At 34.3% G+C, this 11,422-nt stretch overlaps 2 protein-coding genes across 3 annotated transcripts in view; one reads left to right on the top strand and one right to left on the bottom strand.

Moving 5' to 3' along the window:
* The window catches only part of LOC111441875 (alanine--tRNA ligase-like), a 14,805-nt gene extending 7,839 nt beyond the window's left edge, over positions 1–6,966 (bottom strand). Inside the window, exons 1-9 of the mRNA XM_023079048.1 lie at positions 6,564–6,966; positions 6,158–6,396; positions 5,605–5,745; positions 5,211–5,357; positions 4,556–4,708; positions 3,503–3,632; positions 3,001–3,097; positions 2,707–2,827; positions 1,918–1,977 (exon numbers count right to left, since the gene is read on the bottom strand). Coding sequence (XP_022934816.1) covers positions 1,918–1,977; positions 2,707–2,827; positions 3,001–3,097; positions 3,503–3,632; positions 4,556–4,708; positions 5,211–5,357; positions 5,605–5,745; positions 6,158–6,396; positions 6,564–6,951 — 1,476 coding nt within the window. The 5' untranslated portion in view covers positions 6,952–6,966. The remainder of the gene's footprint in view (positions 1–1,917; positions 1,978–2,706; positions 2,828–3,000; positions 3,098–3,502; positions 3,633–4,555; positions 4,709–5,210; positions 5,358–5,604; positions 5,746–6,157; positions 6,397–6,563) is intronic.
* Positions 6,967–9,008: 2,042 nt separating this feature from the next.
* The window catches only part of LOC111441876 (protein S-acyltransferase 11), a 4,457-nt gene continuing 2,043 nt past the window's right edge, over positions 9,009–11,422 (top strand). Inside the window, exons 1-3 of one of the 2 annotated variants that reach the window (XM_023079049.1) lie at positions 9,009–9,344; positions 10,390–10,612; positions 10,845–11,143. In XM_023079049.1, the coding sequence (XP_022934817.1) occupies positions 9,321–9,344; positions 10,390–10,612; positions 10,845–11,143 (546 nt within the window). In that variant the 5' untranslated portion in view covers positions 9,009–9,320. Of the gene's footprint in view, positions 9,345–9,371; positions 9,818–10,389; positions 10,613–10,844; positions 11,144–11,422 lie in introns of those variants that run through there. The other variant, XM_023079050.1, reaches the window with a different exon arrangement.

Genomic DNA, 11,422 nt, shown 5'->3' on the forward strand with positions numbered 1-11,422 from the left:
TTTTTTTTTTTTTTTTTTTTTTTTTTTTTTTTTTTTTTTTTTTTTTTTTTTTTTGAGGAAGGGGAGAAAGAAAGAGGAAGGGAAAGAGTAAGGGAAGGAGAAGAATAAAATAAGAAGAAAAGAAGGAAAAATGTAGTGGCAGCTAGGCAGCAACAGCAGAAGAAAGAAAAACATAAAATACAACAATGAAACTTAATATTTTATGCCCACAACTTAGTTAGGCATTTAAATAAGTAAGAAAATTAATCCTTCGATTTTTTCCCACAAATTTAAGGCTATGCTTGGAATTTTATTTATTAAAAAAAACCAAGTTTGTATCTAAATTAGGAAAATTTTTACAGTCCTTGATACAAACCCGATATAAAGAAGTGTTTGATATTACAAAATTGTTTTTGCACTTTAGATAATATACGATAATTAGAGGAAAACACATACTTCAATAAAACTGTTATTCTTGCAAAATTAGGTTTCATTTTTCTTATTGCAGTACTTGATAGATGTATTTGCTTAATTATCAGTCTTTCTAAGTACAAATTTAGGCCTCTTTGTCTATATATTACAAGAGATCATTCAAGATTAGGCATTTTTTTTAATAGAAGTTATGTTTTTGTTATTTAATACTTGATACAAATATAGAATTCTATGAATGACTGAATTTATTTTCTCTATTATGATTGACCTTCACATTTCTAAACTCTGTTGCATGGACTTTTGTTCAACCCTTTTGACTCTTTTGATGATGACTTTTTATGGACATTGATTGTCCTATAATGTCTCTTTATGCTTTTGTATCTTATGGCTAGAATTTGTATCTTCATGTTCAAACTCATGACCGCAAACATTGTCATGTTATGTTTTCCTTTTTGTTAATGGTAAGGAATGTTTTGATTGTTGGAACAATTTTCTTATTCTTGGACTAATAAAATTGTTTCGTGTTACACAAAAGGTTCTATAACTCACAAATCATCCACTAAAACAAGACAACAAAAAGAGAGAACAAAATAGCAAAAAGAAAAAAAGAATTGTCCAACCCACGATTCAGAAAACTATACCCAAACACAAGTTTTGCTTCCTAATCTTCCCAACACAAAACCCAAAACTCGCGTTTCTGATTTTCAGGCTTGACAACCCTACACCCCAAATACAGGCTTCAGAACCCTCCAGACAAACCTTCCAAGGGTCCCAGTTTCCAAACAGGGGGCAAATGCTCCCATAGTTTCTGATTGTAAATTTCCAAGTTGAAATTTAAATCAAGTTTTAAGGTCTCTCAAGCACACAGAAATAAACAGCCCTCATGTAGACCTCTTTTTTTGTTTTGTTTTGTTTTTCAGGAAACAAGTCTATTAGATTTTTTTTCATTCCAAGGAAGAGGCAAGGTGATGCATTTTCAAAATTTCTCACGCATTTACTTTTGTGGATAGAAAAAATATGCAAATACAAGTTTCAAGTACTGACTTATTTAGAGGATAAAAAGATGGAAAATGAACCTTAGACACGAAAGAAAGCATGCTGAAAATAAATGTCAATCCTACAACACCAATTTCATTCTAGCTTTAAAAAAACATCTCATAATAGCATCCCCTCCACGCCCCCACCCTTCAACATCAACATAAAGTTATACTACTATTATTTAAAAAAAAAACAATAAGAATAATAAAATAACCTTTCCTTTCAAAAGTTTATGCAAAGTTGTTTCGAACTTTTCGATGAATGTGCTAAAGCTATCAAACTGTGATCCCAAAATGTAATGCTTGAACCGTAACAAAAACACTTCAAGACAATGAACATGTACGTTTGATAAAAAAAAAATATTAAGTAGGTTCTTGACTAAATGAAAACCTCCTACACATAAATTATAAAACAAAGAACGTGCAAGGTGAAAAAATTTACATAAAGACCAATAACAGAAATACTGACCTGCCCACTCAATATCTTCCCTTGTACATCCTGAGCGGCCTTCTTAAATTTCTCAATTCCCTGACGTCAAATAAGTAATCTATTTAGGCTTTTCAACAAGATATATGATATTAAATCAGCCTCAACAAAGAAATAACAAATCAAAACAAGTAATATGCACCCAAGTCAGTATCCCTGGGGCACACAACTTTATGAAAGCCAGGAGGGTTTTTGTAATTGTAATCCATCCATTTGCTGAATGAAATTTCAAGTTTATTATTGGGTTAAATACTACTTGATCCTAGTACTTACGAAAATGGTTCACTTTGGTCCTTATCCTTTCAAAGTTTGTTCAATTTGGTCTTTGTAATTTTAAATGTCTCTTTTGGTTTTTGTATTGTTAAAAATTGGCCATTTTGTGACGAAAAATGAGCTAAAAATGAAAATTAAGAGACCAAAGTAATCAGCTAAAAATGAAAATTAAGAGATCAAAGTAATCACTTTCTAAAATTACAGGGACCAAATTAAACTAAATGTGAAAGTACAATGATTAATTAAACATTTCAAAAGTATAGAGACCAAATTGAACCACAATGAAAGTACAGTGACCAAAGTAGCATTTAACCATGGACATACTTTTGGCCCATTCCTGATCAATTTAGGGGAGATACGATATGTACTCCCATGTCAAGACTTAAAGATATATCCCAAAGTGTTTTTAGTTCTTGGTCTTTTAACTTACCAAAATGATCAAACTTAAGACCTTAATATTCATCCATAAAACATTAAAACCCCTCAGAAAAGAAGTACCTTCAGCAAAGTTTTCCCAAAACTTGCTTCCTCTTCTGCAATGATCTCCCTAATTCGCACTTCATGTTGTTTTAGCTCTGGGAAGACATCACCCATCACTTTCACCACAGTACTCACAAGTCTGGATCACCATAATCATTGACAGAAAGCAATCATATAAGCAAACATTAAAACATACAATTTATAGTTATATTATGACACAGGGAAAAAAGTAGCAAGAGAGTCATGTGAAAATCAGTCAGTCTCTTCATGCTAAAATTTAGAAGTGGCAAACAAATAAAATAGAAGTCCTACCCATTGAAAAATCCTTCTTGAGCTTTTAAAACTTCACTTCCATATCGAACTGCTCGACGAAGAATACGTCTCAAAACATATTCACGCCCCTCATTACCTATCAAGGATTTTTTTAAGAGCATGAAAAACTACACTTTGGAGCTTAAAATGTGCAAAGATTGAAGGTGGATGACAAATCCAAACACTACAAAATATGAAGGACATAATAAGTCCAAAGATCAACATTTGATACAGATAAGAAAATCCACATAATGTTAACAATTAATTGTGCAACTAATAAGCATAATGTACTTGCTAATAAAATATCCCCATCCTTTCCATGATATTGAAGAAGAAAGATCAAAACCCACTATCATTACAGGGACTACCGATATAAATTATTGTGCAAGTTCAAAAAAAAAACAGAGAGAGAGAGAGAGAGAGGACAGAACATAACTGTTAACTACAAGTAGGACACAAAATGCTTTCAAACCAGGCATTTTATGTTTTCAATGGTACTCACCCGGACAAGACCCATCAGCAATGGCAAATGAAAGAGTTCTAATATGATCAGCAACGACTCTGTAAGCCATGTCCATGTTGTCCACATCATCTGGCCCGACTTTTCCACTATAGGGCCGAGCTCCAGTTGCCTATAAATAAATATTTTGATGAGAAAAATTGAGAACACCATGAGAGGAATTTATCATTTGACCAAATATATTGATCTAAACCATTACTTATCTTCATTTATTTGAATAGAAGTTGTGACAACTTCATTGAGACACATCTTTTGTGGCTAAATGCTACAATAGTCTTTGAGAAGTAGGAAATCAATAGAAAAATTTTCTTAGAAAACAAGAGAAATAGTAAGCGTAATATGCGATTTAACTATTCTTGTTGCTTCCCTTTGAAAAGAAGTATTGAAAGACTCTTGTAATTATTCCTCTTCTTCGATAGTTTGAAATAGGAGAACCTTACAACTTCGCTAGCTTAAGATTTTTCCCTTTGCCCATTTTCATTTGTTTGATGAATTGGTTCGTGAAGTTAGAATAAGAAAATGTTTCCTATTGTATTCATGCAATCTGGAGATACCTCATCCGTTGGTCAAGGCTGAGGAAGCTGTTGGATCACAATTAGAACAGCTTGCTTTCTACTCTCACAGAAGGTCATCCTTACAAAACAGGAAAGATAACCCTATGGCTCCAATTTATCAGGCTTCGATTCGGTTTATTTGGCCAGAATGGATCGACCAAATCTTCAACAATTAGGACAAGTTATTTTATTTTTCATAGTTGGGGAATAATATTTTGCTTGTATCTCTTAGGTGTAGTTGTAAATTCCACACACCCTTTAAGTATTATATTCTTCTCTTATTGCTACTTGGAAGACCCTTCTGTAACTTCCTTGGCCTGGGGCTTGGCTTTTCTCTCCCTTCTTTTATAATTTTATATTATCTGTTATATGAACGGTTAACCACTAAACTACAAGAGGGCGTCAACATTATACTAAATGATACCCTATGCAAAGTACAGCAGCAAAAAAATATCTTTAAAGATAAAGATCCCGATCTTGCCTTTTGGATTGCATCAAAGATGGGCATGAACACATCAGTATCATAATTACTCTGCTTGTCCTGAAGTACCGAAGTCAGCCTTTCAAATCCCATACCAGTATCAACATGCTTAGCAGGGAGAGATTTCAAGGAGCCATCACTTTCCCTGTTGAACTGTAGCAATGATAAATTGCATTATTAATAACCAACGAAGTTGTTCTTATAACCAAATAATAATAACAATAACCAAGGAAAGCAACCAAAATCCATCAAAACAGACAGAAACTAGCGAATGTCCTTGATATGCATACATTAGTTAATAGTCACTGGACAATATGTAGGGCCAGAAAATTAAGTCAAAGCAAACATTATCTTGTTAACCACACCCTTCTATTCAATGGAAACCTAACTAATACTGCAATATCAACCAAGAACCTCTTAAGCATTCAAGCTTTCACCTCAGACGGATCACATGCCAGAAGTCAGATATGATACAGCTACTAGAATGTTGATTATAAACATATTACGGTTCAACCACAATATAACCTACATCTGGGAAGCCACTAGAAAAATAGTAACGATATGCTCAAGGATAAAAAATCGTATAAGAAGATTTTAGATGGCGAGTCAGAAACACTGAAACAGAGAGAAGAGAGAGAGGGGACAAGAATGCTACTTGAATGAAAACAAGGTTCCATATTTCAATGCAAGTGGGGTCATCATTATTAACCAATCGTGCAGCATCACGACCGCCAAGCCTGTCATAATGTATTTCAGTGCAAGGTCCACACGGACCCGTATCACCCATCTCCCAGAAATTGTCCTGCTCAAAATTTAGAGAGTAAAAATTAGATGAAGTTTTCAAGAGCTAACATGAATTGAACAAACAAAAAAAGGATAAACACAATTGTGCACAATATTTTTGTTTTTTTGATAATTAAAGCGTCTGCAGCATAAAGCAATGAGGGGTTTAACATATCCTTTATACTAGACTCGGATTTCAGACAGATAGCAAGATACTTGTAGCTTGAAAGAGCAAAAAACAGAGAGAAGTTGTTACGTAAACTTACTTTGCAGCCAAAAGGTAAGACACGTTCAGCAGGTAAAAACTCCAGCCACATATCTCTAGATTCAGTATCAGGTGCAAGACCAGCTTTCTCATCACCACCGAAGTAGGTGGCATAAAATCGATCCGTGGGCAGCTTATAAACCTGTAGGTTCACAAAACGCAACTATTGTGAGAAGAAATGATCAGCTGATATGAATTCGGTCATTCCATAATAAAAGAGTAATTTAATTTCCTCAATCCTTGTATCGCGGATAAGCTTTTAATAATCTCGCATAGCATGAGATTTAATTGCACACCTGGTGACCCTTTCTTTCTTATGTATACCGTTAATTTTCATTACAAGCATTCCCAATACCAAAAAACATTTGTTCCAAACAAAAAGACTGATGGTCTGTATCATACACAGATTAAATGATTTGCACATTGCAGTATCAAACTATCCTATATGTAAGAAAGCGATACAAGAAGTAGAGAAATTTTAAATTGTCATAAATTATAATGCTATAGTAATCACTCTTAACGTTACACATATTCAGACACAAATGAATTTTAACCTGGGTAAGAAGTTCCCAGGCCCATGTGATGGCTTCCTTCTTAAAGTAATCCCCGAATGACCAATTGCCAAGCATCTCAAAGAAAGTATGGTGATAAGTGTCTTTTCCAACATCATCAAGATCATTGTGTTTCCCACCAGCACGAATACATTTCTGAGTGTTACAAGCTCGGGTAAGCTTGCTCAAAGACGTATTGGGATCCGCAGTGCCCAAGAAAATGGGCTTGAACTGATTCATACCTGCAACAAAAACCCAATATTTCAAGCACCCCAATAAAGCCGTGCATTCGTTCATTGAAGAATCTTCGCATAACCAATCAAATTCCACTAAACTATTCTTCCACTCCCTCAATCCAGAACCACCCAATACGCAATTAGGATTAAGAAAACCAGGGAGAAAAACAGACCCGCATTAGCAAAGAGAAGGGTCGGATCGTTAACGGGCACCACGGGGCTAGACTTCCAATGAACATGATTCTTGTCCTCAAAAAACCGAACAAACGTGTCCCTCACACGGTCGGCCGGCCATTCCACACCTTGAGAACCGACCCCTGGCATTGCTGACAAAGATGACGGCGGAAATGGAGGAATCGAAGGCTCGGACGATGCAGATGTTGAAGAACAGCAACGTAAAAGTGGGAAATTGAAAAGGAATTGAATCCCAACGGAGCGATGGGCGGTGAGGGAGTGACTGGAGAGCGGCGGCGGGGAAAGGAGAGAAGGGGGAGTAAAAGTGGAGCTAAGAAATGTAGCGATAAATTGTTCCCCCTTGACCTTGGAAAATCCTCTCCTCATTCAATCGGCTTTTAAACAAGCCACGACTCCGATTCCACTTATTTATGTCCCTTCCTCTACATGAACTCCAGGTTGGTTTGGCTCCCTAAGATTTTTTTTTTTTTTTTAGAATTAATAATAATAATAATAATAAAATAAAAACTAACCCGAGTTTAATTCCATAATAAAAAAATAAAAAATAAAAAAACATTTCACTTCGAAATCTGAACCGACTAATATTGAAGAATCAGCCGTGACATTTCACCCAGAGCTAGTTGGTTCTCAACCTAATGATAACATGTTCACTCGATGATTTACTATTTAGAGCGACTCAAACCTAATCACTTAACTATTCGATTAAAAGGGAATACAGGGCATTAATTCCCTTAACTATTCGATTAAAAAAAGAATAAGGGATGGAATAATAAACATTTTGGTATTTTAAAAGGGAATTTAAATAAACACAAAGAAAAGTTGATATCTATTGAACAAAACAACTAAATTAAAATTAAAAGGCCACTATTTATTTTAAACATGACAATTTTTTTAATTTTTTTAATTTTTTTTTTATTTAATGCATTTATGTATTATCATTTTAATATTCAAAACATATCTACACCAATCATCTATTTATCGTAATTTATTTTTAAGTTGGACCATTGCATGAATATAAAATTGAATAGTCGACTTTAAAATGATAATAAATTTATTTTCTATATTTTAATCGTTTGATCATTTTTTGTGAAGACTTTGTGTGGACGTATATTGTGTTATATTTCTTTATTGTTTGTTCATGTTTTTGTATTTGTGGAGTATGCCGGAAGATTATTAAGGTTTATATTATAAAGTCTTAAAATTATTAATTTCATTTTAATAATAATTTTAATTATTTTTTTTACAACTTAATATTATATATTATATGAAAAAAAACTAATAACTACAATGATCATATTCAAAAAATAATCTAATGAATTTATAGTTTATAAATAAGGTTGGGTTTTATCGTAGTAATACTATCTGAATGAATCATTTTATAATTATTACAGACAGTAATTTATATAATGAGTGAACCATTAAATATTTAACATCTATTTATAAGTTAGTTAATTAATAAGAATAATATTTGCGACTCGATTTTAATCATAAATGAATTATGAACTCAAATGTGTAAGGTTTGTCCTTTGATTTAAATTTTGTAATCGATTCAATATTTTTACCCTTTTGAGAATTTAACCAAATAGATAGCTTGGAATATAATTTTACGGGATGAATTGGCTTATTCTCATGTATAATAAATAGATTAGTAGTTCCATTCATAGCTGACTTTATTGGCTCCGGACTTAATTTATGTTGGATCACGAACAAAATCTTCACAAAAGAATCAATTATATTTGGTCTTGTAATTCACACAACATCTATTAGCAAATAGGAAGAAATGACAAAAATGATACATGTGTTTTAGCTCTCGTGTTTTCCAACACAACATTCCAAATTTACTTTTTTTTTTTTTTTTTTTTTCACGCTTATAAGGTAGGAATCATCGAAAACATCAAACTATCCAAACAAACCATTGAATTTTTATCACCGGAATTTTAATTCCAAACCATGGGCCTGATTGCCTCCCTAAACATTATAAACTAATAACTTCAGATTTATATCTAAAATATTGGGATGAGTCAACCGTTAGAGATAGTCAACGAAATGGTGGTCCATCAGTGGGCAACAACTGTGTAGAATAGTAGTGGTTGTCGGTAAACATCAACTGAATTTGGCAGTTGGCAACATTAAAGAACGATGGTGGTCATCGGTAGCGAGGGGGCTAATATTTCGGTTGTTTCCGTATATCAAATTAAAAAAATTTCAATTAAACACTAAAAAAAACATTTTTTTTCTCACATTAATTTTGAATTATTGTATGATTTTTTTAAAAAAATTAAATACGTAGAAAGCAATCCAAATATAATTCATCTGTTCATCAAGATTTTAACCTAAAGACCAAAACGGTTGATTTAATTGCCTTGGGCGGTGATCGAGACTTGTTTCTAAAGATGGGAAGGCGAATGGGATGTGCCGTTCAAACGTATTTTCAAATTTTCATTTTTATACGTACAAATTATCCAATACTCTGTTCAATACAGAGCTCTCGATTCTGTTCGATTCAATTCGATTCAGCACAAACGGAAGAACCAAACCGTTGAGCAGGTCAAACCGATTTCTCTTGCCGCTGACCATCAAGTTCTTGGTGGGTCTGCTTAAGATTTTGGTTCTTCGATTGCCTGCAGCCCAAGAACATCATACCGTGCGACAACGATTGGTTCTCAAATCAACCCCTCCTGAGTTTAGGATTGTTCTGTACGATTACGGCAGCTCCTACAATAAAGCTCGAGAGGATGGCTGAGGATGACCTTCCCAAGGTCAGTTCTCTGTCATTGGTTGATTTCATTCATGGACTTTTGCTTGCTTTATTGTGGGTTTATTTGGGTTTTGATTCTGATGCAATTTTTTTTTTCTAATCCTTTTGTTTCCCCATCTGGATTTCATTTGATCGTTACCCAGTTGGATTTAATTTCATTATGTTGCAGTCATGCATCATAATCTTTGCTCATAAACTGTAGTTCTATTGTTATTAATTTGGGATTATTGTTCGAGTTTAGAGTCGGATTCCATCTGTACACGTTACTTGGAGAATGGGAAAAGCTGTTTTTCTGTAAATTCTTTTAGAACTTTCACGATTGTTTGTGGTAATATTCCACGGCTTGTATATCTGTTCGTGCGAGTTGGAAGAGTTGATGGAAATGAAAAGAGATAAAATTATGTACAGTATGATCCGCTAACCCAGCAGGTAAAAACTGCACCCATATCATCACCGGATTGTTTTGATATGCAGGCAGGTAGAAACTTCAACGAGATTTCGGTTATGTGGAAATTGCAGCGATTAAACAAATATGGATATTTCTGTAAACATGATGAGTAGATAAACTTATGTTAGCCTAGCAATTTCCACAGAACCATGATAGATAATTGCTATCTCAGAAAGATACGATAGTTGTTGTATGGCGTCCTTTTGGTTATCTGTATGGATTCTTATCTGCTTTGTTTAGAATTTTCGTGATAATGAAGCTCTATATCTATGTTTCTTACGAAATTTATAAATAAATCATGCCAAAATGCTGGAGACGAAAACCCGCAGCTACGAGAATTTCTATCTACAGCAACATCCTTAATCGCCTATCCGCTGTCTAGTTAGTTGTTATTTTTCCCCTCGTTTTCATTTTAGTGTCCTCACATTAATACAAGTTTTCTGTTTCATTTAAAGAAGTGGTAGCTTGCTTGTGGTATGACGAGCTCAGATTTTTCTGGATTGCCAGTAATTAAATCTTTTGAAAACCTTCATTATTTTGCTTGTTGGCAACGTTTAAAAGCTTCATATCCTTTTTCTCATGATTTTGGCATGTACAGGAACATATCATAGCATCGTTGGCAGAGGATCGAGAATCAACCTGTTGGGGTTGTGGGCTGCGCCTCTTGCTCCCATCAGGTGCATCTACTTTCAAGTGTGGTTGGTGTGGAGCCATAACACTTCAAACTGTACAGAAGCAAAAAGACAAGTCCTTAAAGTGGAGGTGGTTGCGAGACCGGGGTTTTGTTTGTGTCCTACTTGTATTCATACTTTTTGTGATATGTAAGAGGCTTCTCTGCCTTTTGTTTTATGTACTGATTAATGTTTGTCGAAATAGATTCCACTCTCTGGTTGCTAACATTTTTGGAACAAAACAATTTTAATTATTGTTAGTGGGATACAATTTCTATATTTCTCTGTACCACTACTTTATAATCCATTTGCTTGCAGTTGATATGATAACCAATAGATGTCATGGTGTTCTGACCTTCCATGGATTTTCTTTGAAGTGCAGGTGGTGGTGTATGGGCCGTATATCCTGTTGTTTTCTCAGTCAGCCAATTTTGTGGAATTTTCCACTCCACTGTGACCATGGTTTTGGCTGTAGCCACCCTTTCTTCGTTCAGTCTCGCTGCATTTAGATCTCCCGGAACACCTCCAAATGTCATATGGGGCAGCTATCCACTTGTAGAGAAGGGTGACCTTGAAAACTATACCTTCTGTAACTACTGCTCGAAGCCGAAGTCACGTAGAACTCATCATTGCCGCTCCTGTGGTATGTGTGTTTTGGACATGGACCACCATTGCCCATTTGTAAGTTATTCTTTCAGAGATCTTCTCAAATAAGGAACAATTTCTTTTACTCTATGTCTGTAATGCACAAGATAGATCACTGCTTAAAACTTGCTGATACTTGAAATGTCGTAGGTGTAAAGAAATAAGATATTTTCATGAATTGGGATTTAGAAAGAAATAATTGGGTTGCTTACAGTAATGGGGACTAGGCTTAACCATAACTCGGAAGGCCGGGGAGATTATTAAAAAAAAAAAAAAAAAAAAAAAAAAAAATCTACTTTCCCCAAGAGAACTACC

The sequence above is a fragment of the Cucurbita moschata genome, unplaced genomic scaffold, assembly GCF_002738365.1.
Source record: "Cucurbita moschata cultivar Rifu unplaced genomic scaffold, Cmos_1.0 Cmo_Scf00004, whole genome shotgun sequence".
NCBI classification, from domain to species: Eukaryota; Viridiplantae; Streptophyta; class Magnoliopsida; order Cucurbitales; family Cucurbitaceae; genus Cucurbita; species Cucurbita moschata.